Here is a 19528-nt window from a genome sequence, read left to right as displayed (position 1 = left end):
TTTCAATGATTTTACTCAATGTTGGCAAAATTGAAATGGGACAATAGTTTCGGGGATCAGTTCGATCACCCTTTTTAAATAATGGAATTATTTTTGCAATTTTTAGCTGATCTGGAAAAATTCCGCTTTCAAAGATCAAATTTATTAGATATAAGAGAAAATTTTTTTAAAAATTCTATATTTTCTCTCACAATACGTATACTTATCTTATCGAAACCAACAGAAGATTTAGAGCTAAGTTTTGATATTATTCTGTTTAGTTCATCAGCAGTAACTGGGTTCAGGAACAAAGAATTCGCATTGAAGCTGTGTAGGTACCTTGTAAAGGAGCCATTCCTTCACAATCTTTGCAGTATGCTTTGGATCATTATCCTGTTGGAAGATCCATTGGCTTCCGAGACCTAATTTATCGACAGATGCTTGCAAATTATCTTGCAGTATCTTGAGGTATTGGAGACGGTCCATCTTACCTTCAATGAAAACTAATTCCCTTACACCAGACCCTGACATGCATCCCCAAACCATCACACTGCCTCCACCATGCTGGACTGTTGGAGTCAGATTTTCAGGTTCCATTTCCTCATTTCTCCTCCTCCAAATTTTTCCATGACCGTCACTACTGAAAATATTATATTTGCTTTCATCTGTGAATAAGACAGTTTTCCAAAAATCAAAATCCTTTTGATGATACTGTTTAGCAAAATCGAGCCTTTTCTTCTGATTTACGGTGGAGATCAGAGGTTTTTGTCTTGGAACTCGTCCATGAAATCCTTTCGATCGGAGAATTCGTCTGACAGTTTCAGGATGCACAGTGTTGTTGGTCGTTTATGCAATATGCTGCGTCAATTTGGGAGCGGATAATTTCGGATTCGACTTGACTTTATTAACAATCGATCATACATCTCGATTACTCAAAACCCTTGGATGACCACAGCGAGATTTATTAAACACATTTCCAGCTGATTCGTAATTTCTGACAATGGTTTGGACACTGGAACTTCTTTTTCCAATAATTTTTGAAATCTCACCATAAGATTTTCCTTCTGTTCGCAACTTAATCACCACGTTTCTTATGTCAACAGAAATCTCTCTCCGCGGAGTCATTTCAACATCAAAACAAAGGCAATACGAGCCTAGTACAAGTACGGAGTTGCTTTTCCGTGTTTGAAGCAGTATTTCTTCTTCCCTCTCAAATACTACAACAATTTCACGTGACGCAACAGAAATGTGTTTGCTGTATGTAGATTTTTGTGACATGGTTTTCTATGAAACTTGCATATTCTTGCGAATTTATTCCATATTTGTCATTTACAGTAATAAAATTTTGTTACACTTTTGATACACAAAGTTCTGAAAATAATAGGTTAACCCTAAAATGTATGATTCCTTCAGAAGTACCATTTCCAAAGGTGTATGTAGACTTTTGTGACTGACTGTACATTAGATCAGTCTACTCCACCTGTGACGCCCCCCCCCCCGTATCTCCGTCCATGCAGCTGTTTGTTAAGGAAAGAAGACCACTGTAGGGTAGTTCATTATAATCCTCCAAGCACGAGATGACTTACGTCACATGTCACGCCGGACGATTCTATTTTTCCAGGTAAAACAATTGTAAATTGAGAATTTCTTGTCAGTAACTGATCTTTCACATTTGGCTTCTCCTTCTAGAAAAAATGGAATCTTCCATTGTCACAAAACGTGACATTGTGAAGTCTCATCTCGTACTAGGAAGGCATACCTCACAGGCATTTTCATTTTCTTTCCACAAGAAGCAGCGCATCCAATATGTCACAACTATATATAAACTGAAGAGCCAAAAAAACTGGTACAGGCATGCATATGCAAATAAAGAGATATGGAACCAATCAGAGTACGGCGCTGCGGTCGGCAACACCTATATAACACAACAAATGTCTGGCATAGTTGTTAGATCGGTTACTGCTGCTACAATGGCAGGTTATCGAGATTTAAGTGAGTTTGAATGTGGTGTTATAGTCGGCGCACGAGAGATGGGACATAGCATCTCCGAGGTAGCGATGAAATTTGGATTTTCACGTACGACCATTTCACGAGTGTACTGTGAATATCGGGAATCCGGTAAAAAATTAAATCTAGGACATCGCTGCGGCCGGAAAAAGATCATGCAAGAACGGGACCAACGACGACTGATGAGAATCATTAAACGTGACAGCCCTTCCGCAAATTGCTGCAGATTTCAATGCTGGACCATCAAAAAGTGTCAGCGTGCGAACCATTCAACGAAACATCATCGATATGGGCTTTCGGAGCCGAAGGTCCAATCGTGTACCCTTGATGACTGCACGACACAAAGCTTTACGCCTCGCCTGGGCCTGACAACACAGACATTGGACTGTTGAGGACTGGAAACACGTTGCCTGGTCTGACGAGTCTCGGTTCCAATTGCTTCGAGCTGATGGACATGTACGTATATGGAGAAAACCTCATGAATCCATGAGGCTGGGCCAGGATGATGAAAGCCACAAAAGAGCAGAAGGGCGACTTGAAAGCCCCAATCCCACGATTACTTGGTACGCGACGCAGGGTGAGATAGTTAAAAGATACACTGAAGAGCCAAAAAAACTGGCCACCTGCCTAATATCGTGTAGGGCCCCCGCGAGCACGCAGAAGTGCCGCAACACGACATGGCATGGACTCGGCTAATGTCTGAAGTAGTGCTGGAGGTAATTGACACGATAAATCCTGCAGGGCTGTCCATAAATCCATAGGAGTAAGAGGGGTGGAGATTTCTTCTGAACAGCACGTTGCAAGGCATCCCAGATATGTTCAATAATGTTCATGTCTGAAGATTTTGGTGGCCAGCGGAAGTGTCTAAAGTCAGAAGAGTGTTCCTGGAGCCACTTTGTAGCAATTCTGGACGTGTGGGGTGTCGCATTGTCCTGCTGAAATTGTCCAAGTCCGTCGGAATGCACAATGGACATGAATGGGTGCAGGTGATCAGACAGGATGCTTACGTACCTGTCAGAGTTGTATCTAGACGTATCAGGGTCCCATATCACGCCAACTGCACACGCCCCATACCATCACAAAGCCTCCACCAGCTTGAACAGTCCCCTGTTGACATGTAGGGTCCATGGATTCATGAGGTTGTCTCCATACCCGTACACGTTCATCAGCTCAAAGCAATTGGAACCGAGACTCGTCAGACCAGGCAACGTGTTTCCAGTCCTCAACAGTCCAATGTCGGTGTTGTCAGGCCCAGGCAAGGCGCAAAGCTTTGTGTCGTGCAGTCATCAAGGGTACACGATTGGACCTTCGGCTCCGAAAGCCCATATCGATGATGTTTCGTTGAATGGTTCGCACGCTGACACTTTTTGATGGTCCAGCATTGAAATCTGCAGCAATTTGCGGAAGGGCTGTCACGTTTAATGATTCTCATCAGTCGTCGTTGGTCCCGTTCTTGCATGATCTTTTTCCGGCCGCAGCGATGTCCTAGATTTAATTTTTTACCGGATTCCCGATATTCACAGTACACTCGTGAAATGGTCGTACGTGAAAATCCAAATTTCATCGCTACCTCGGAGATGCTATGTCCCATCTCTCGTGCGCCGACTTTAAACCACGTTCAAACTCACTTAAATCTCAATAACCTGGCATTGTAGCAGCAGTAATCGATCTAACAACTATGCCAGACACTTGTTGTGTTATATAGGCGTTGCCGACCGCAGTGCCGTACTCTGATTGGTTCCATATCTCTTTATTTGCATACGCATGCCTGTACCAGTTTTTTTGGCTCTTCAGTTTAATTGCTTTTAATGTAAATATGGTTGAAACAAAAAAAAAAAAAAAATGGTTTAAATCAAAATAAACTGATTTTTTTTTCACCAACCCTTGGAAAACAACCTCTAGTGGTGAATCTCACACTGAGGTTCTCTCTCTCAATTTTTTTTTCCATACTCTTATCAAAACATTCTGAACCCCTCATAACTATCTGATAGGTAGTTAATGCTATAGAGAGCTCAGAACACAACAACTTCAATTATGGACACTGTATTCTATACAATAAGCTATCAAACTTGCTATCTTTATTCAGTCATACAATGTGTCTGATGTATTGAAGTTAGTGTTTAATATTTACTCTAATATTTTTTCATATTTTCAGATGTTTTCCTAAGAAGGAATTATATCCGCCCGAGCATCCTATATTTTGCCAGCATTCTGAAAACATTCAGTCAAAATCACAGTTTGTGATTAAATGTTGTAACAGTTATGACTACTGCAACCGTGACCTTGCTCCGACCTTAGCACCATTGGCTTCTGGAATGGGTAAATTATTTTATCATAAAAACCAAAGCTCAATCTTTGCCGTCTATATATATTTTTCTTTTTAAAAATCCTAGCGATTTTTTTATTTTGTACAAACACATATATTTCTGCTTTGTCTGCTATTTGAACAACACTACTAAGCCACCTAGAGCAGAGAGGGAAATGTAGGATACGTGTGCCACTTTTGGCACACCGCGTACCAGGTATGAAATTCAAAGGATTTCTTCAAAAATTAGACATTCTCAATTTTTTAATGATTAATTTTTTTATTTTCAATTACAGTCTTGTAGGCCAGTGGTTCTTAACCTTTTTTTGCCTATGGCCCCCATTCAACCGTTTCTCATTCCTGTAGCCTCCTTTGTGACCATGATTATTTCCTACCCCTTACCTTCCCTTGTTTTCTCATTAGAAGAAAATTATTCAAATATTGTAAAGTATTAATATGTTTGAATTTAATTAATTTTTGATTTATGAAAATAATGAAAAAGCAAAATAAACATAATACAATACTGTAAAAAATACAATTATTGAATTATTTCCAATCAATGTAGACTTTTCACTTGTAGACAGCACAACATCATCAAGTTGTTACTGTTTTAAATTTTGTTCTTCTGAAGGGGGTGAGGGTTTGTTTTTTCCAGCAAAATAACACTATAATCTTGGCTCAAGGGGGTTGTAACAACCCCCCCCCCTCTTTTGCGTATGCCAAGGATATACAGTGTTGCCAGATCGGCCGTTCTGACTTCATTCACCGAACTTTATTGTCAGAGGTTGTAGATTCATATTGTAGCCATACTCTGAATTAAAAATAAGAGAGAAATTTCAAAATATTTGTTTGAACCATTCATTCCAGAGAAATCATATATGCAGTGACAAAACTGTTCATTTGGAAAAAAACGAGTTCAAATAATTTGTGAACATATAAGGATTCATTACCAGAGTTTCAAACCCATAAGAAATTATAAATAATTAGTTTTCAAATAATAATATTGGTTTGTTCTCTTTAATTTCGACACAGTGAGATTTGTATTCATCGTGAAAATCTGATGTCTCGTTGGATGACAAGCTACATCCAAGTGGCGAACAGAGCAATGTGTGAGTTGGCTTAAACACAACAAAATGTTTCACATAACAGTCCGTACTACATTTAATATACAGGGTGTATAGGTAACAGGGTGTATGGTATTTTACTGGTAAACCGTTGATCCTATAGGCATACTTCCAATTCAAAAAGTATTCAAATAACGTTTAGTACTCAGATATTAATTAATTTATTTATTTAAAATACAAAGCTACTGGTTTAAGCCCAACTGCAGCTTGCAGTAAAAATAAAAATTAGCACAGAATATAAAAAAACGACATGATAAAGTACACAAAAGACAAAAAGTAACGAAAATTACGCAAAATGCAAAAATTTTACAAAGATATATATACCGTAATCACAGCAAAAATCTTCTAAAGTCAGTAACAGACGAATGAAAAATATCCAGATGTTGAGGAAGCTCATAAAATTCTGAAAATCTGTTTACAGCACAGTAATTACCAATATTAGTATTGAATGATTTTCTGGCAAATAAGAAATTAGATCTTGTATTGTGGCACTTAATATTGAAACAGAAATATATATGTCAAAACATGATATACCATTCATGTTGCAATGGGTTGTATAGTTATTCAAATGTAGCATTAAATACGGGCAAACCATTTTACCCGTATGGCAAACAGACCCAAACTTAAACAAAAGGCTACTTTAAATGTTCATCAGAGCTGGGTGATGCTCAACATGGTCCAAACTGAAGATATTAAGAAAATTAGTTTGAATTTTTAAAATAGTCATGAGGGGAAAAAATTTTGCTTAATCTCCTTTCTTGTACTCAAGCACGTGTAATATCGAACATTGCCACTATGGAGAGGTTTGGTCCTAAGGTTGGCATGTATGTAAAAGGTATTTTCTTTTAATACTTTTACTTTTTAGTGAAAATGTTCTTAAAAAGTTAAATTTTTAGTTGGCTTGGTGAGGGGCATGAGGCCTCTATGCTCCTCCTCCATACGCCTCTGATTGACAGGTGACTCTAGAAGAATTCAAAGGCGTCTGTAAGAGGAGGCATGCTTTGCGTTATATATTCATGAATTATTAAGCATGGCTCGCCTCCCCAAAGTTTATTTAGGGGTTCAAATACTCTGAGCCTCCTTGTTCCAGCATCAATGTCCAACACAGAGTGTACACAACTTTCATTATATAGAAAAGGGAATGTGAATTCAATACCTGTATCAGAGAGGCTGCTCTACTTGGAGTTGCATGGTTTCTAGAACACACACACACCCAGGTTTCGCCAATAAACTGAGACCTTTTTGAGGTGAAAAACTGAGGAAGTGAGTTCCTCTTGAAGATTTTTTTCCATCATTCACTGGTATCCCTATGTACAGGGTGATCAGCGAATAAGCCCTTATTTCAAAATTAAATATCTCTACAACAAAGATCAATAGAATTATGCGGTAAACGGTACGTTTATTAGCAAAACTGTAAGAATGTTGTACAGAAATTTCAAAAATTTTGTACAGAAATTTCAAAAATTTAGTTTTTTTTAAAATTTTTTAAAATTTAAAAAAAAAATGGAGATTTTGGGGTTCCGAAAATCCTTATTTGTGTGAAGAGAAACCACTGCATTCGCCTAAAGTTACTGCATGGGCTGCGGTATGTGCCAGAGGCATTATCTGCCCCTTCTTCGTGCGAGAAAAGATTACTACTGAACGTTACGTTACAATTTTAGAACAATTTGTCAGCACACATGGCGCATACCGCAGCCCATGCAGTAACTTTAGGCGAATGCAGTGGTTTCTCTTCACACAAATGAGGATTTTCGGAACCCCAAAATCTCCAGTTTTGTTTTTTTTTTTAAATTTTAAAAAATTAAATTTGTTTTAAAGTTGTTAATTAAAGTTGTTTTTAAAAAAAAAAAACAACTAAATTTTCGAAATTTCTGTACAACATTCTTACAGTTTTGCTAATAAACGTACCGTTTACCGCATAATTCTATTGATCTTTGTTGCAGAGATATTTATTTTTCAAATAAGGGCTTATTCGCTGATCACCCTGTATCAAACTGATATACATGCATTCTTCAGGGGGGTTCACTAAAAAAATTTCCCCAAGCTTAAGTACGTTATCCAGTTATCCTCTTCACACATAAACCAAAACTAACTATTAATTTTTTTTTTTCAGATTGATACATGTTTATTGTATGTTAAAATGCCCTTTAAGAAGGAAAAAAAAATTATAATTAATTAATTGAAGGGTAAAAATGGTTAACACTGTAAGTGCCAAAAAATTCAAACACTGTTTTTCACAATAAAGTGTCAAATGAGCAATGCTTTGTAACATAATTTTCCAAACTTTTTGTTTCATCACCTCCTTCAGAATTTTTTTCTCTCATTGCTCCCCCCCCCCCACCCCCAACTAAAGCAAGCCCATAGGATCCTATGCTATACTTGCAGCTTCTATTGCCCTCCCCAAATCATTCTATCGCACACCATGGGGCAATATTGCTCACTTTGGGAAACACTGCTTTATAATGTCAACGTGGAAAGTGCCTGGTAGTCCTCTAAGTGGTTCAAAAGAGCATGTAAAGAGGTAAAGAGGTTGCAAATGTGAATGTCCCTACGGGTTGCAAAAATAGTTTTTTTTTGCAATTTCCCAATATTTTCAATTTGGGTCGATATCTTTACTAAGACCATTTGAGTTAGGTACACACGTGTACTTCAGGTTTTAAAAATGAGCCCACACAGGAACAGATAGAAACTGAGACATAGAAGAATGTAGATGGTTTTGTAAAATTGTATTTATTATCAACAGGGCCGTAACTAAGATTTTTACCGCCTCCACAACTTTAAAAATTCTTGTTCTCGCCTAAAACTGCCACACCATAAATTTTGCCGCTTGGGGCAGTTGCCCCCTCTCTCTAGGCCTTGATCACCAGATCACATTTCATTGTGATCTGGACTGAAAAGAAAAATCAATCAAAGAGTGCAACAGGCCAGCATCATAATCTCTTTGTATGTTTTCTATGAGAGCAAAAGACCTACCCAAATTCAAATGCAGCATTTCTTTTGAAATATGAACAAATTCTTTTCCTTACGAACCTGAAGCAACCACCGATAGATGGTGTCTTCATTTCCAACCCAACTCTATCGGTTGTAAATTACTGTATGGCATTATGACTAAAGTTGATGTGTGGTAAAGTAGTAGTACAGTAAAACCTGTTTCCCCCATTTTTTTCTAGCCTCTATTTCTTTTCCAAGCAATGCAGAGAATAACAATAATAGATTGGGTGTCTGGAAGAAGGGCATATGTTAAAATTTTACAGAAAACATCAAAAACCAAAGGCATCCCATTTCAAGATCACTCACTGTAGAAATCGCATGTGCCCTTCTTTGGTATGCTCTTATGCTGTAGTTTTATACACTAAAACCATTACAGTGGAGATCTTCAGATCACTTTTTACCTTCTTTTATAAGAAAAAAAATGTTTCCGAAAAAATGTAATATATGTTCTCCTTCCGGATACCCATTCAATAAAATTTTCAACAAATATTTCCCATTAATTTTTTTATATTCCATTGTAGGTATTACTGTGTCAGAACAGTAATATTCCTGATTTCCCCAAGAATTTTTCTCATGATTTTGGGAATGGGAAATTGTGAAAAATTCCCAGGAATGAGCAGGAAAGAATTCTTACCTGGAGACACTACCTATATTCTGAATTGGTATTCTTAAAATTTTCAAGATCAACAAAAATACTTTTTTTTAACCAACTCCATAAAGAGTATTCTTGGGTATAGTGGGCTGAAAAAGCTTGCTTACCCCAAATATAAGTATTTTGCTTTTTGAAAATTTAATTCTAACATTATAGTATTGATCACTCGGAGATGAATGAGCAGTTTAAAGGTTAAAGGAAGAAAATGTGATTTTTGAAATTTATACAAAATGGACATCTTAATTTACTGTTTTACTTTACCAAAATTACTTCTTGCTATTAACTATCAATTTCCAAATATTTTTATATGATGAAAAAAATACTTTTTTTGTAGGTGATGATGTTTTGGATAAAGAATCCAGGTTTGGAACTGTGGAGTTAGCACTTCTGATTGCTGCACCAATGTGTATTATATGTGTTTTTGTAATGATTGGAATGGCTGTTTGGCAGCAGAGACATAAGCATCGTCATTTTTCTCATGATTGTGAAAATTCCTTAGAAAGCTGTGAGCCAATGTTGCCCCCAGATCATTCCATTAAAGATATGATAGATATGACTACTTCTGGATCAGGATCAGGTCAGTTTCAAAACAGTTTTTTTCCATGCAGTTTTATAAATATCTCACCTTTATTATTTATACACTATTGTTTTACTATTAAAATATATACTGCTAAATATTTATAATTCATATTATTACACTTTTTATTGCCCAAGCCCATTGGAATGCACACAGGACATGAATGAGTGAAAGTGATTGGAAAGGGTGTTTATGTACTGTTCACCATTCAGAGTCGTCATAGCTTATCCTTAGCTTATTCTGATGCACATTCCTCTCTGGCGATGTGCGTTGATTCTGATGCCAAACTGCAGGTTTCAAAAGTCGCTGCCAGTCTTTGAACAGATGGAACAAACTGCTCAATGACTTATGCCTCGCTCTGCTCAACGTTGTTCAAACTTGAAATTTGTTGATTTATACAGATTTGGAATTAATCATTAATTAGAATGATTGACATAATGAACAATAGAGTAGTGCTCAAATCTGAATATTGATATGCGAAAATTGTACAAATCTGTAAATAATCAAGAGAAGGGCAAAAGAAATTTTAGGAACTGCAGAAAAAATGCCTAGATTAAGGGAAAGCATTTTAAAATGACTATAAAATTATAGATTCTTTATAGATAATTATTTCATTATGTAATATATCCAAATATTTCTTGCAGGTTTACCCTTGCTAGTGCAAAGAAGTATTGCAAGGCAAATTCAGCTTGTAGAAATAATAGGTAAAGGGCGCTTTGGGGAAGTTTGGAGAGGTCGCTGGAGAGGTCAACCAGTTGCTGTGAAAATATTTTCTTCTAGAGACGAAAGGTCATGGTTTAGAGAAGTTGAGATTTATCAAACTGTCATGCTTCGACATAGCAATATCTTGGGGTTCATCGCTGCTGATAATAAAGGTTTGCTCTTTGTTTTGAATCCAAAGAAAAATTACTTTTCCACACAATACACCTTGATTTTAAATTTTCAAATGTGTTGCTCACAAAAAAATTTACAAGTTTTGAAATTTATAAACTTTTTTATTGAAACTTATACAAGCTTCAATGATGTTTATTAACTTTTTACTGGCCAAATTAAGATTTAAATTGATTCTATTTTTTTTTTTTTTTTTGGTTATTTCTCCTTCTCATCCTTTAATTTAGAGATTAAAATTAAAAACAAAGAAAAAAAATAAGTTTTATTCTTTCTTAAAAATAGGCTATTTAAAAAATTTAAATTTAGGACATAAAGGCTGAAATAAATGAAATTTTTGTTTTTGAAATTAAGGTTGGAATCTCACATGTTGAGGGAAAAAAATTTAAGGGCACTTTTATGCAAGAAAAATATTATATGAAATTAATATTCCCAATCGGGAACGTGGGCCGTTAAAAGGTTAATTTGGAAGCTCTGTAAATTTTCCCTTTGATCCATGCTCAGCAGGTAGCAAACATGTGCCCATACAAGGGACAGTAGCCTAACTTGGGACAATTTCGGGCTTTTTCATTTTAATATGTTCACCCCGACAATTGTTACATATTACCATTACAAGCATCATCATGTTTGTTATTGTGTTAACATTTCATGTCGTTCAGTAGTGTAGAACATGTTTTGGTTGAGAGAAAAGTTTTTTGTGTATTTTCCTGAAAATCAGTACATTTTTTAATGAACTACAAAGGTTTGCACCACATTTACTTTTAGACATGGTGGGGGTTCTCTGATTGAGCATAATGTTAGTTAATGCCTCCCCTATAAAATGCTGGTTCAATCTGTTTTTAATCGCCATTATTATTAGTTCAGCTCGGCTTAAGTAGAAAAAAGTCATGTTTGTCTAAATGTGGGACACTATCCCGTGTTATGCACATTACATGGAATTACAAATTAATTATATAGGAATGGTCTTAGATGCTAGTTCAGATGGGCAACTGTTCACAATCAATTTAATGGAAACTTTTATGGGTAAAGCATGTGTTTTCATTTCGTGATGTTGATTACATTGATGAAGTTTCAATAAATGAGATAAAGAGAATTGTGTGAATCCTCTTAGTGTCTGCTGAGATTGCTACACTTTTGTCTTCTAGCTTTTCAAACATTTTAATGTTTTATTCTTGTTAGCCAAAGTTGATACACCCATTAATGTTTTTCAAGTTTTTCTATTTCTTAAGTTCATTTGTTCCTTTTTTGAATGTGTGCTGTGATGTGTGATATTTTCTCACCAGAAAACTTACTGTGATTTTGTCATAAAATTTGTGACATTAGTTTTGATTAATAAAATGATTCCTGAACTGCTTTTATAGTCTGGTATTGTCTCAGGACTTCTTTCTAAAAAGATTTAACTGGTCCCAAGTTAAAACTAAAGTACTTAAACATGAAACAACACACAAAAACAATACTCTCCCAAGTTGGAATATCTGTGCCTAATTTGGGACAAATGCCACTTCATTTTTTTTTTAGGTACTAAATGTATACCTAAAATTTTAAAATTATCAGTGCAAAGGGCTTAGATACCCTTCAGAATGTGGGTATTTAAAAAAAAAACATTTTAATATTTCATTGAGGGGTTGAATTTTTAGTGAAAAGTTCAAAATTGTCCCAAGTATGGGCACTTGACTGTGTATACATTTCCCAAATGTTTTGTGTGAAGAAAATAAACGTTATTCAAAAATATATTATTTTATGCATAAATGTTTGCCAGATAATGGAACATGGACCCAATTATGGCTCATAACAGACTACCACGAAAATGGTTCTCTATTTGACTACCTCAACAGATGCACTGTTGATACAGCTGCCATGTGCACAATGGCATACTCAATAGCCAATGGTTTAGCACATTTACATATGGAAATATTAGGAACTCAAGGTAACCTTTTTCTGTGTATTGTATTTTGTAAAAATTTAGTTTCATAGATTTGTGCATTAATGTCACATGAAAAACACTTCAGAAATTTTGCTTTACTAGACTTTGGATTCACTAAGTATGAACACCTGAGAGCAAATTTTTTATATGAATTATGTCTAGTTATATTATAAAAATTCCCAGTATTCACAAAATAAACCAAGCCATCCATTGCTGAATTAAAGATAACTTTCTGACATGGCTTCAAATGATTTTGCTTTTGACGTGAATACATCTTTTAAATCATCTGACTATACTACATTCACAAGAAGTTGCATAATGAAATAATTTGAACGTTCATATTTTGGGAAATATTGGGAATATATCAGTGGTTTTTTTATTTCTGCAGGTAAGATCTCACTAACACAAATCCAATGATACCATTCTGGTTTTAATACCACTTCTAGTTCAAGCGCCAGACTAGCGACCCACTTTCATAACGAGACAAATCCAATGTGATGCCACTCTAAATTTAATATTTTTCTGGTCTTGGCACCAAACCTATGTCCCATATTTGTAACAAAATTGTTTTATGCTATATCTTGGGAGGTTCACAATGCAAATAGAAGACAATGGTATCTTCTGTTAGATATTCCAAAGACAAATCTGATGATATCCTACTAATGTTAATACATCTTCTGGTCTGTGTACCAAGCTCGTGGCCTGCATTCGTAGTAAAATTGTTCTGTGCTATATTTCAAGAAGTTCACTATGCAAAGAAATGACATTGGTATCGTCTGTTAACTGTTCCAAAGAGAAATCATCTTTTCTCCGCCGGGACAAGATGACTTTTCTTTCCGAGTTTACCTCAGCATGATATCCAGAAAATAAATGTTTCCTTGATATCTTGGGCTGAGAAAAAAGCCATCTATCTTTCTGTAATCCTTACTGTTTGGAGGGGGAGGAAGGCTACAATCAATATGGGATGATTTTATTAAAGGTAAAAGTGACAATAAATAGTCCTCGAAATAACCTTGTGTATAATCAAAAATATTCTACAAGTTCCCACTACTGAGATGAGCTGTGACGGTTTTTAAGGGGAAAAAATTATTTTTTAAAATAAATAAGCGAAAATCTGATTCTTGTAACCGATGGTTTTGCTGTGTTCAAACAGCTTTTCGTTTTCCAGATTCAATTCTTATAAGCTGCTGATTCTTATGAGTGGTGGCTACTGTATATTAACAAGTAGAGGACATTTCTACATACATGTTGCCATCTGGTGACCTATGTCATTCACAAGCTATTAGTTGATTGCTGCTGTTGTCCATGTATGGAGCCTTTCAATATATATACTCCAAGGGAGAAATATTCTGTTTCCATGGTTTAAGAGTTAGAGCGCTCGTCCAGCAAATGAGAGACTGAGGTTCAAGTCTGTGTGAAAGCATAGATGAATTTTCTTGTAATCATCATCTCCAAAATATAACTAGTCTTTTAAGGAATCTTGTATATCGATTGAATTGTCTGATTTGAACCTTCTGTCTGTTCTGCATTTCAAGATTCTTCCTGTTTTATGAACTATGTTCTGATATTAAGATTTGTGTTTGCTTTTGCTTCAAAAAAACTTTATGCATTGAAAATTTTGGAAACTAAGTATATTCATTTTTGCATAGATTAAATGAGTTAAATAAAAGTCAAGTGGACTGCAAAGTATTTTTGTAGTCTTTTATCATGTGTGTAAGATTGGAATAAAAAGAGAGAAAAATTGAAGATTTGCATGACATATATGATTTTGTTATACAAGACAGCATGTTTTTTAGTTTTTGAACATGAAAAAAAAGTGAAATCTATATATTGTGTTAGGCTGATGATAAATTGCAGAAATAAGTAAATTCTCAATTTTTTGATAACTGGATTAGAGTAATAAGTAAATGCACAATTTTCATTATTGTTATCAAGTTCCTAGGGAAAACACATTTGCTACAGTGGAAACTGTTATTTTAGACTGATTTGCTTACATATTCAGTACTTAATGTAAATTTATATTAGTGTTTTGAATGTATTCTGTGATCCTTATAAAACCTTGCTTTTCCTAACATGCTGGGAATGGCCTGAACTAAAACATTCAAGAAGTTGGTGTCCCTAGATTTTTACAGCATTCCAGTTAATGAGGGATAAATACTGTATATTTTTTATTATAAATTTTTTCTCTACACTTTACAGGTAAACCGGCCATTGCACACAGAGATCTGAAGAGTAAAAACATATTGGTTAAAAATCGAGGAACCTGTGCTATTGCAGATCTTGGCTTAGCTGTTAGATTTGATTCAACTACAAATTCTATTGACATTCCACCAAATCAGAGGGTTGGTACAAAGCGATATTTAGCTCCAGAAATTTTAGATGAAGTGATCAACACAGATCATTTCGATTCCTTTAAACGAGCAGACATTTATGCCTTTGGTTTGGTACTCTGGGAAGTAGCACGACGCTGCAATATTGGGGGTAAGCTGTTTTTGATTTTTCATTCTTACCCTTACTTACTGAGTTTGAAAAAAATATGCACCTTTATTAAACTGAAATCTGTCTAAAATGGAATATTATTTCAGTGTATAGACATTCTGTTTGTACAGGTTTCACTGTAGTAATATGTAAAGCAAACCAAGTTGCATCATTATATCACAAAAACTGATAGAACTATCTAATTTTAAAGTTTCTGGATATTATGCTGAGGGTGAACTCTGAAAGAAAAGTCACCACGTCGGGACTTGAACTCAGGCCCTGTTGCATACCGGGCAAGCATGCTACTATCCAGATATTCTTTCATTCACATTCGTTAATTTTTGCTTTGTAGGCATATATGAAGATTACCAATTACCATACTACGATGTGGTTGCAACAGATCCAAGTATTGAAGAAATGAGAAAAGTTGTTTGTGTGGAGAGACAAAGACCACCTATTCCAAACAGATGGCAGTCATGTGAGGTAAATTATTTCTTACTTGCATTTTAACAATTAAAATGCCAGCCAGGCTAAAATACTTGACATTCGTAACATGTTCCATCTATTTTAGTTGCTCATCTTCATTTTGGACAAGCACTGATACCCTGAACTGTTCTTTTTTTTGTCAGTTTCATTTTTATTTTTCTGTTAATTTGTGTTTCTTGCTCTTTTTTTGCCAATTTCATGGACAACAGATTTTTAATTTGTTTATGTTTTTCTAGAGAATGAGTGTCACTCTCTAAGCAAAGTCCTCAGATGAAACATTACTGCAGCTTGAATGTTGCAGTCCAGAAATCTGGATTTGTTTTATTTTTATCCCCTCCCCCCCACCAAACTTATGATCAAACCTTTCTTCTGGTTACCTAATGCCAAGAGAAAGACATTTTTACATATTTTGCAACACTGACAAAAACTGCATGTTGTACACGTAAGGTAAAGTGAAAATAATTTTCAATTACAGTTGATGCTCGTTTTTGCGAACCCGTATGGACGTGAAAAATAGTTTGTAAAATTGAAAGTTTATAAATGGGAAAGATGTGTAAAGGAATAGTATATTATGTTTGGGACCAGAAAATATTAGTTCATAAAAATGTGTAGTTCGTAAAATTGAGTGTCAACTGTTATTCTGAGCATCAATTATTTCTTACAAATAAAACATAGCTAGAAGGAGGATATTTAATAAATAGGACAATAAATAGAGTGGCGACTTGTCAGAAACAGGAATAGAAAGTGATAAAAAGAAAAAGTTCTATGCCAGATATATAGTGTAAACTGCTGAGGACACACAACTTGAGCCAATTTCAATGAGAATGACCCATATCTGTACCTCAGAACCATACTATTGTATGTCAATTTTTTTGTCAATTTGGATATCCTGTAGTTTAGGGCCATAGTATTGTATTTTAGCTAAATTAATTTTTAAAATGAAGTAGCCAAAACCAGACTACAGTATGTCCCAATATACTGTAGGAAGGAAGACGTCCTATCTTTCACGGTAAGATACGAGCGCCCTCTGACAATGTATATGGAACTCAGGCAGACATCAGCGTGTACGTTGGTGAGACCAGACGTGGCCTCCCACACTGATGCTTTTGTTGTATTATTTTGTTTCTTATTTAATGAAGATCAATGGATTAAACTATCTTAGTATCCCTTTTAATTGTATTAATGTGAGCATTCCCCACATTTGGGGGCTCGTCCCTTTCAACCTAGCCATCCCCTAGATAAATGACGAGTGTAGTGACATTTGGTAGACGAGACGAGAAGCTGTCCAACGCGAGTGCGGTACTGTGTGTGTGCATCTGGATTATTTAGCAGACTTTTTGTTTTCATCAGATGGGGTGAGTTCTTTTTCTCATAATGGAGATTTCTCTCGGAGAAATTCCATCCATTGCTCAAACTCTAAAATTTGCTAAATCTACAATCATAAAGCTCTTGAATGACATCATTTTTGACGAACCCTTCGATCAAAGCAGCAGAAACAAGCTTCGAGCTTTCAAGGGATTTCCTTGGAATGTTGATGTTCCCGAAAGAAAAAAAATAGTCCTAGAATCATTTAATTTGTTTCCGCTAATTTCAGTCGGAAATGCCGTGCATTTGGAAATCCCAGAAACAAAGGAACAGATTTGCGACGAAATTTTTAATTTTTTGTCGAATATGCAAGACTCACAATTATAATAGTAAAAATAATTCTTCAGAGGAGGACAGTGGTGGTGATGATGATGATGCCAAAAACTCCATATCGCAGGCTTCAGTTCATGAAAAGAAAAAAGAACACCCACTCCACACCGTGACCCCACCACATATCCACCCTCACACTAAGCAGAACAGAGACTCGTTCACCCCACGGGATTCCCTGCATGTAAACAAAAGTGCTGCAGTGGCGACGATTCCAAGCCCTCCCTTTGAAAGCCATTATAGCTGTCAAGACGGAAGTTATTGGCTGGTTTTGAACGACTTGAAAGAGACGATGAGGTCTTTCTCTGGGAAAGATACATATGGTGTGAATGCTTTCATCAGGGATGTGGAGGAAAATTTTCTCTTTTTCCTTCCCTAAATGAACAACAAAAAATCATACTGGTGAAACGAAACCTTGTAGGCCCCGTGAAAATGTTCGTGCAATCCCAAAGAGGGCTAACCACTTGGAAAGCATTAAAGGGAGCACTACTTGAGGAATTTAACATGAAGATAAACAGTGCTGAATTGCACAGACAACTTCAGCAACGGAAAATGCGGCCGTCAGAAACCCTTTCCGAATATTTTATAGCTATTTGAGAATTAGCTAGCCATGGCAATGGTATTATCGATGATGCGTTGATTATAGACTATTGTATAAACGGTATTTCTGATTTACCAGCAAATACATTTCTACTCTATGGATGCCCGACGATTGCAGAATTCAAAACAAAGTTAATGGTGTATGAAAAAGTCTTTAATGAAACAAGCCGTAGCCGATCCTCAACTGGATTCCATCATCCAATTAATACTCTTGACGTAAACAATTGGTTCCACAAGCGTGACCCGAAATTAAGCAGTCAGAAGCCAAACCCGAGTTTCAAAAACTTTCATACACCTAGGCAATCAAAGCAGATCACGTGTTTTAATTGCAATGGAAATGGTCATATTTCTAGACTATGTCCAGAAAAACATCGAGGACCAAAGTGTATTTCTTGTTCCGAATTTGGACATAAATCTGACGCGTGTCCACAAACCATCCAAAAATCCTTGCATTATGCCGCTGACGTAAATAATATCTACGAAGCTACTCCGCTAGATAAAATGTGCAAAAATGTTCGAATCATGGGTGCTAAAATAAAATGTCTAGCTGATATAGGAAGTCAAATGACTCTCATGAAAGAAAATGCATGGATCCATCTGGGATCACCAAAGCTAACAACGAATATTGGTGTTCTAACTGGATTTGGTTATTCAAAAATCCGTGTCATTGGTTCTTTTCAAACAACGCTTTCCATTGATGATCAGAACCTTACTGCTGAGATACACGTTGTGCCGAATCCCTCCATGATATTTGATATTATCCTAGGATGTGATGTTATAAACCAAGCTGAACTCACTATTACACCCGATGGTTTGATATTTTCCAACCTTCAGAAGCAGACGTCTGACGATGCACATAAACTACTCGTTTATGCGATACTTGAAGAAAACCCTAAAATTGACATTTTGCCCTTAGTGTGGAAGGAAACCCAAACTGACGGTGACCAATTATTTCCATCTGATGTGCCTACTAAAACCGAAACTATGAATGCTGAACTTTGTATCACAGTCAGAGATGACAAACTGACGTGTCATTCTCCCAGACAACTACCTTTCATTGAACGTGATATTGATGAGGAACAATTCTTCGATTCACTTGAAGACGATACTGATGATGAGAAACAGATGAGTCCTGTGTGCGATAAGCTGGTTGCACATATGGTCAACACTGATGACGAGAAGGTGGTGAAACATTCAACAGCGTCTGCCGTCATGATGAAGGTTGTTGCTGTTTCTTCTCTCTAGTTGCCGAATTGATGCATTGGCAGATGTGAAAGTAAGTGCTATAGTTTGTGTTGGTGTTACTTCTACTATTATCTCTAAAATATTTCTCATATATAAGTGTTGCATCATACTTCTTCATTGTAATTTTGGCCATTACTATATCTTTTCGGATATCCAACAGCATTCATCAAGCTGCCTGAACACCTAACAGAAAGACTGCCAAACCGAGTAGTTTGCATCCCCATCAAAAAGACGATACCCCTTTGAACATCTACCATATTAATCACCTTGGACATCTGCCGATGTCCAACAAAAACTTCAAACATATGTCAAAAGTTAGAAAGACGTATAACTATCGTAGGAGACCTCCACTCAAATACAAACTGAATGACGTTGTCACAATAATATGAATATTTGACTTTTTGATTTTATTGTGTATATATATTTTTTTTTTCTCCTTTCTTTTTCATTTTAATGAGATTGGTTTTTTTTATTCATGATGCTATTGATTTCGTATTTCTATGAATGATAGATGATTATTATGATTGTGAGCGTATTATTTCATGATTAAGTGTATTATTTCATGATTAAGCGTATTATT

General features: G+C 35.9%; 1 protein-coding gene across 2 annotated transcripts in view; it reads left to right on the top strand.

Annotated features, from left to right (window-relative positions):
* Window positions 1-19528, top strand: part of LOC149084871 (TGF-beta receptor type-1-like) — a 49369-nt gene that overhangs the window by 10327 nt on the left and 19514 nt on the right. For both annotated transcript variants that reach the window (XM_089232601.1, XM_089232602.1), the window contains 6 exons: window positions 4142-4305; window positions 9393-9635; window positions 10280-10510; window positions 12283-12450; window positions 14647-14928; window positions 15278-15408. In XM_089232601.1, coding sequence (XP_089088727.1) covers window positions 4142-4305; window positions 9393-9635; window positions 10280-10510; window positions 12283-12450; window positions 14647-14928; window positions 15278-15408 — 1219 coding nt within the window. The remainder of the gene's footprint in view (window positions 1-4141; window positions 4306-9392; window positions 9636-10279; window positions 10511-12282; window positions 12451-14646; window positions 14929-15277; window positions 15409-19528) is intronic.

The sequence above is a fragment of the Pholcus phalangioides genome, unplaced genomic scaffold (assembly GCF_987345545.1).
Source record: "Pholcus phalangioides strain wild (caught in Gottingen) unplaced genomic scaffold, Ppha-v1.0 ptg000007l_1, whole genome shotgun sequence".
NCBI classification, from domain to species: Eukaryota; Metazoa; Arthropoda; class Arachnida; order Araneae; family Pholcidae; genus Pholcus; species Pholcus phalangioides.
The sequence above is the reverse complement of the archived record's forward strand: the minus strand, read 5'-3'. Positions and strand labels throughout refer to the sequence as shown.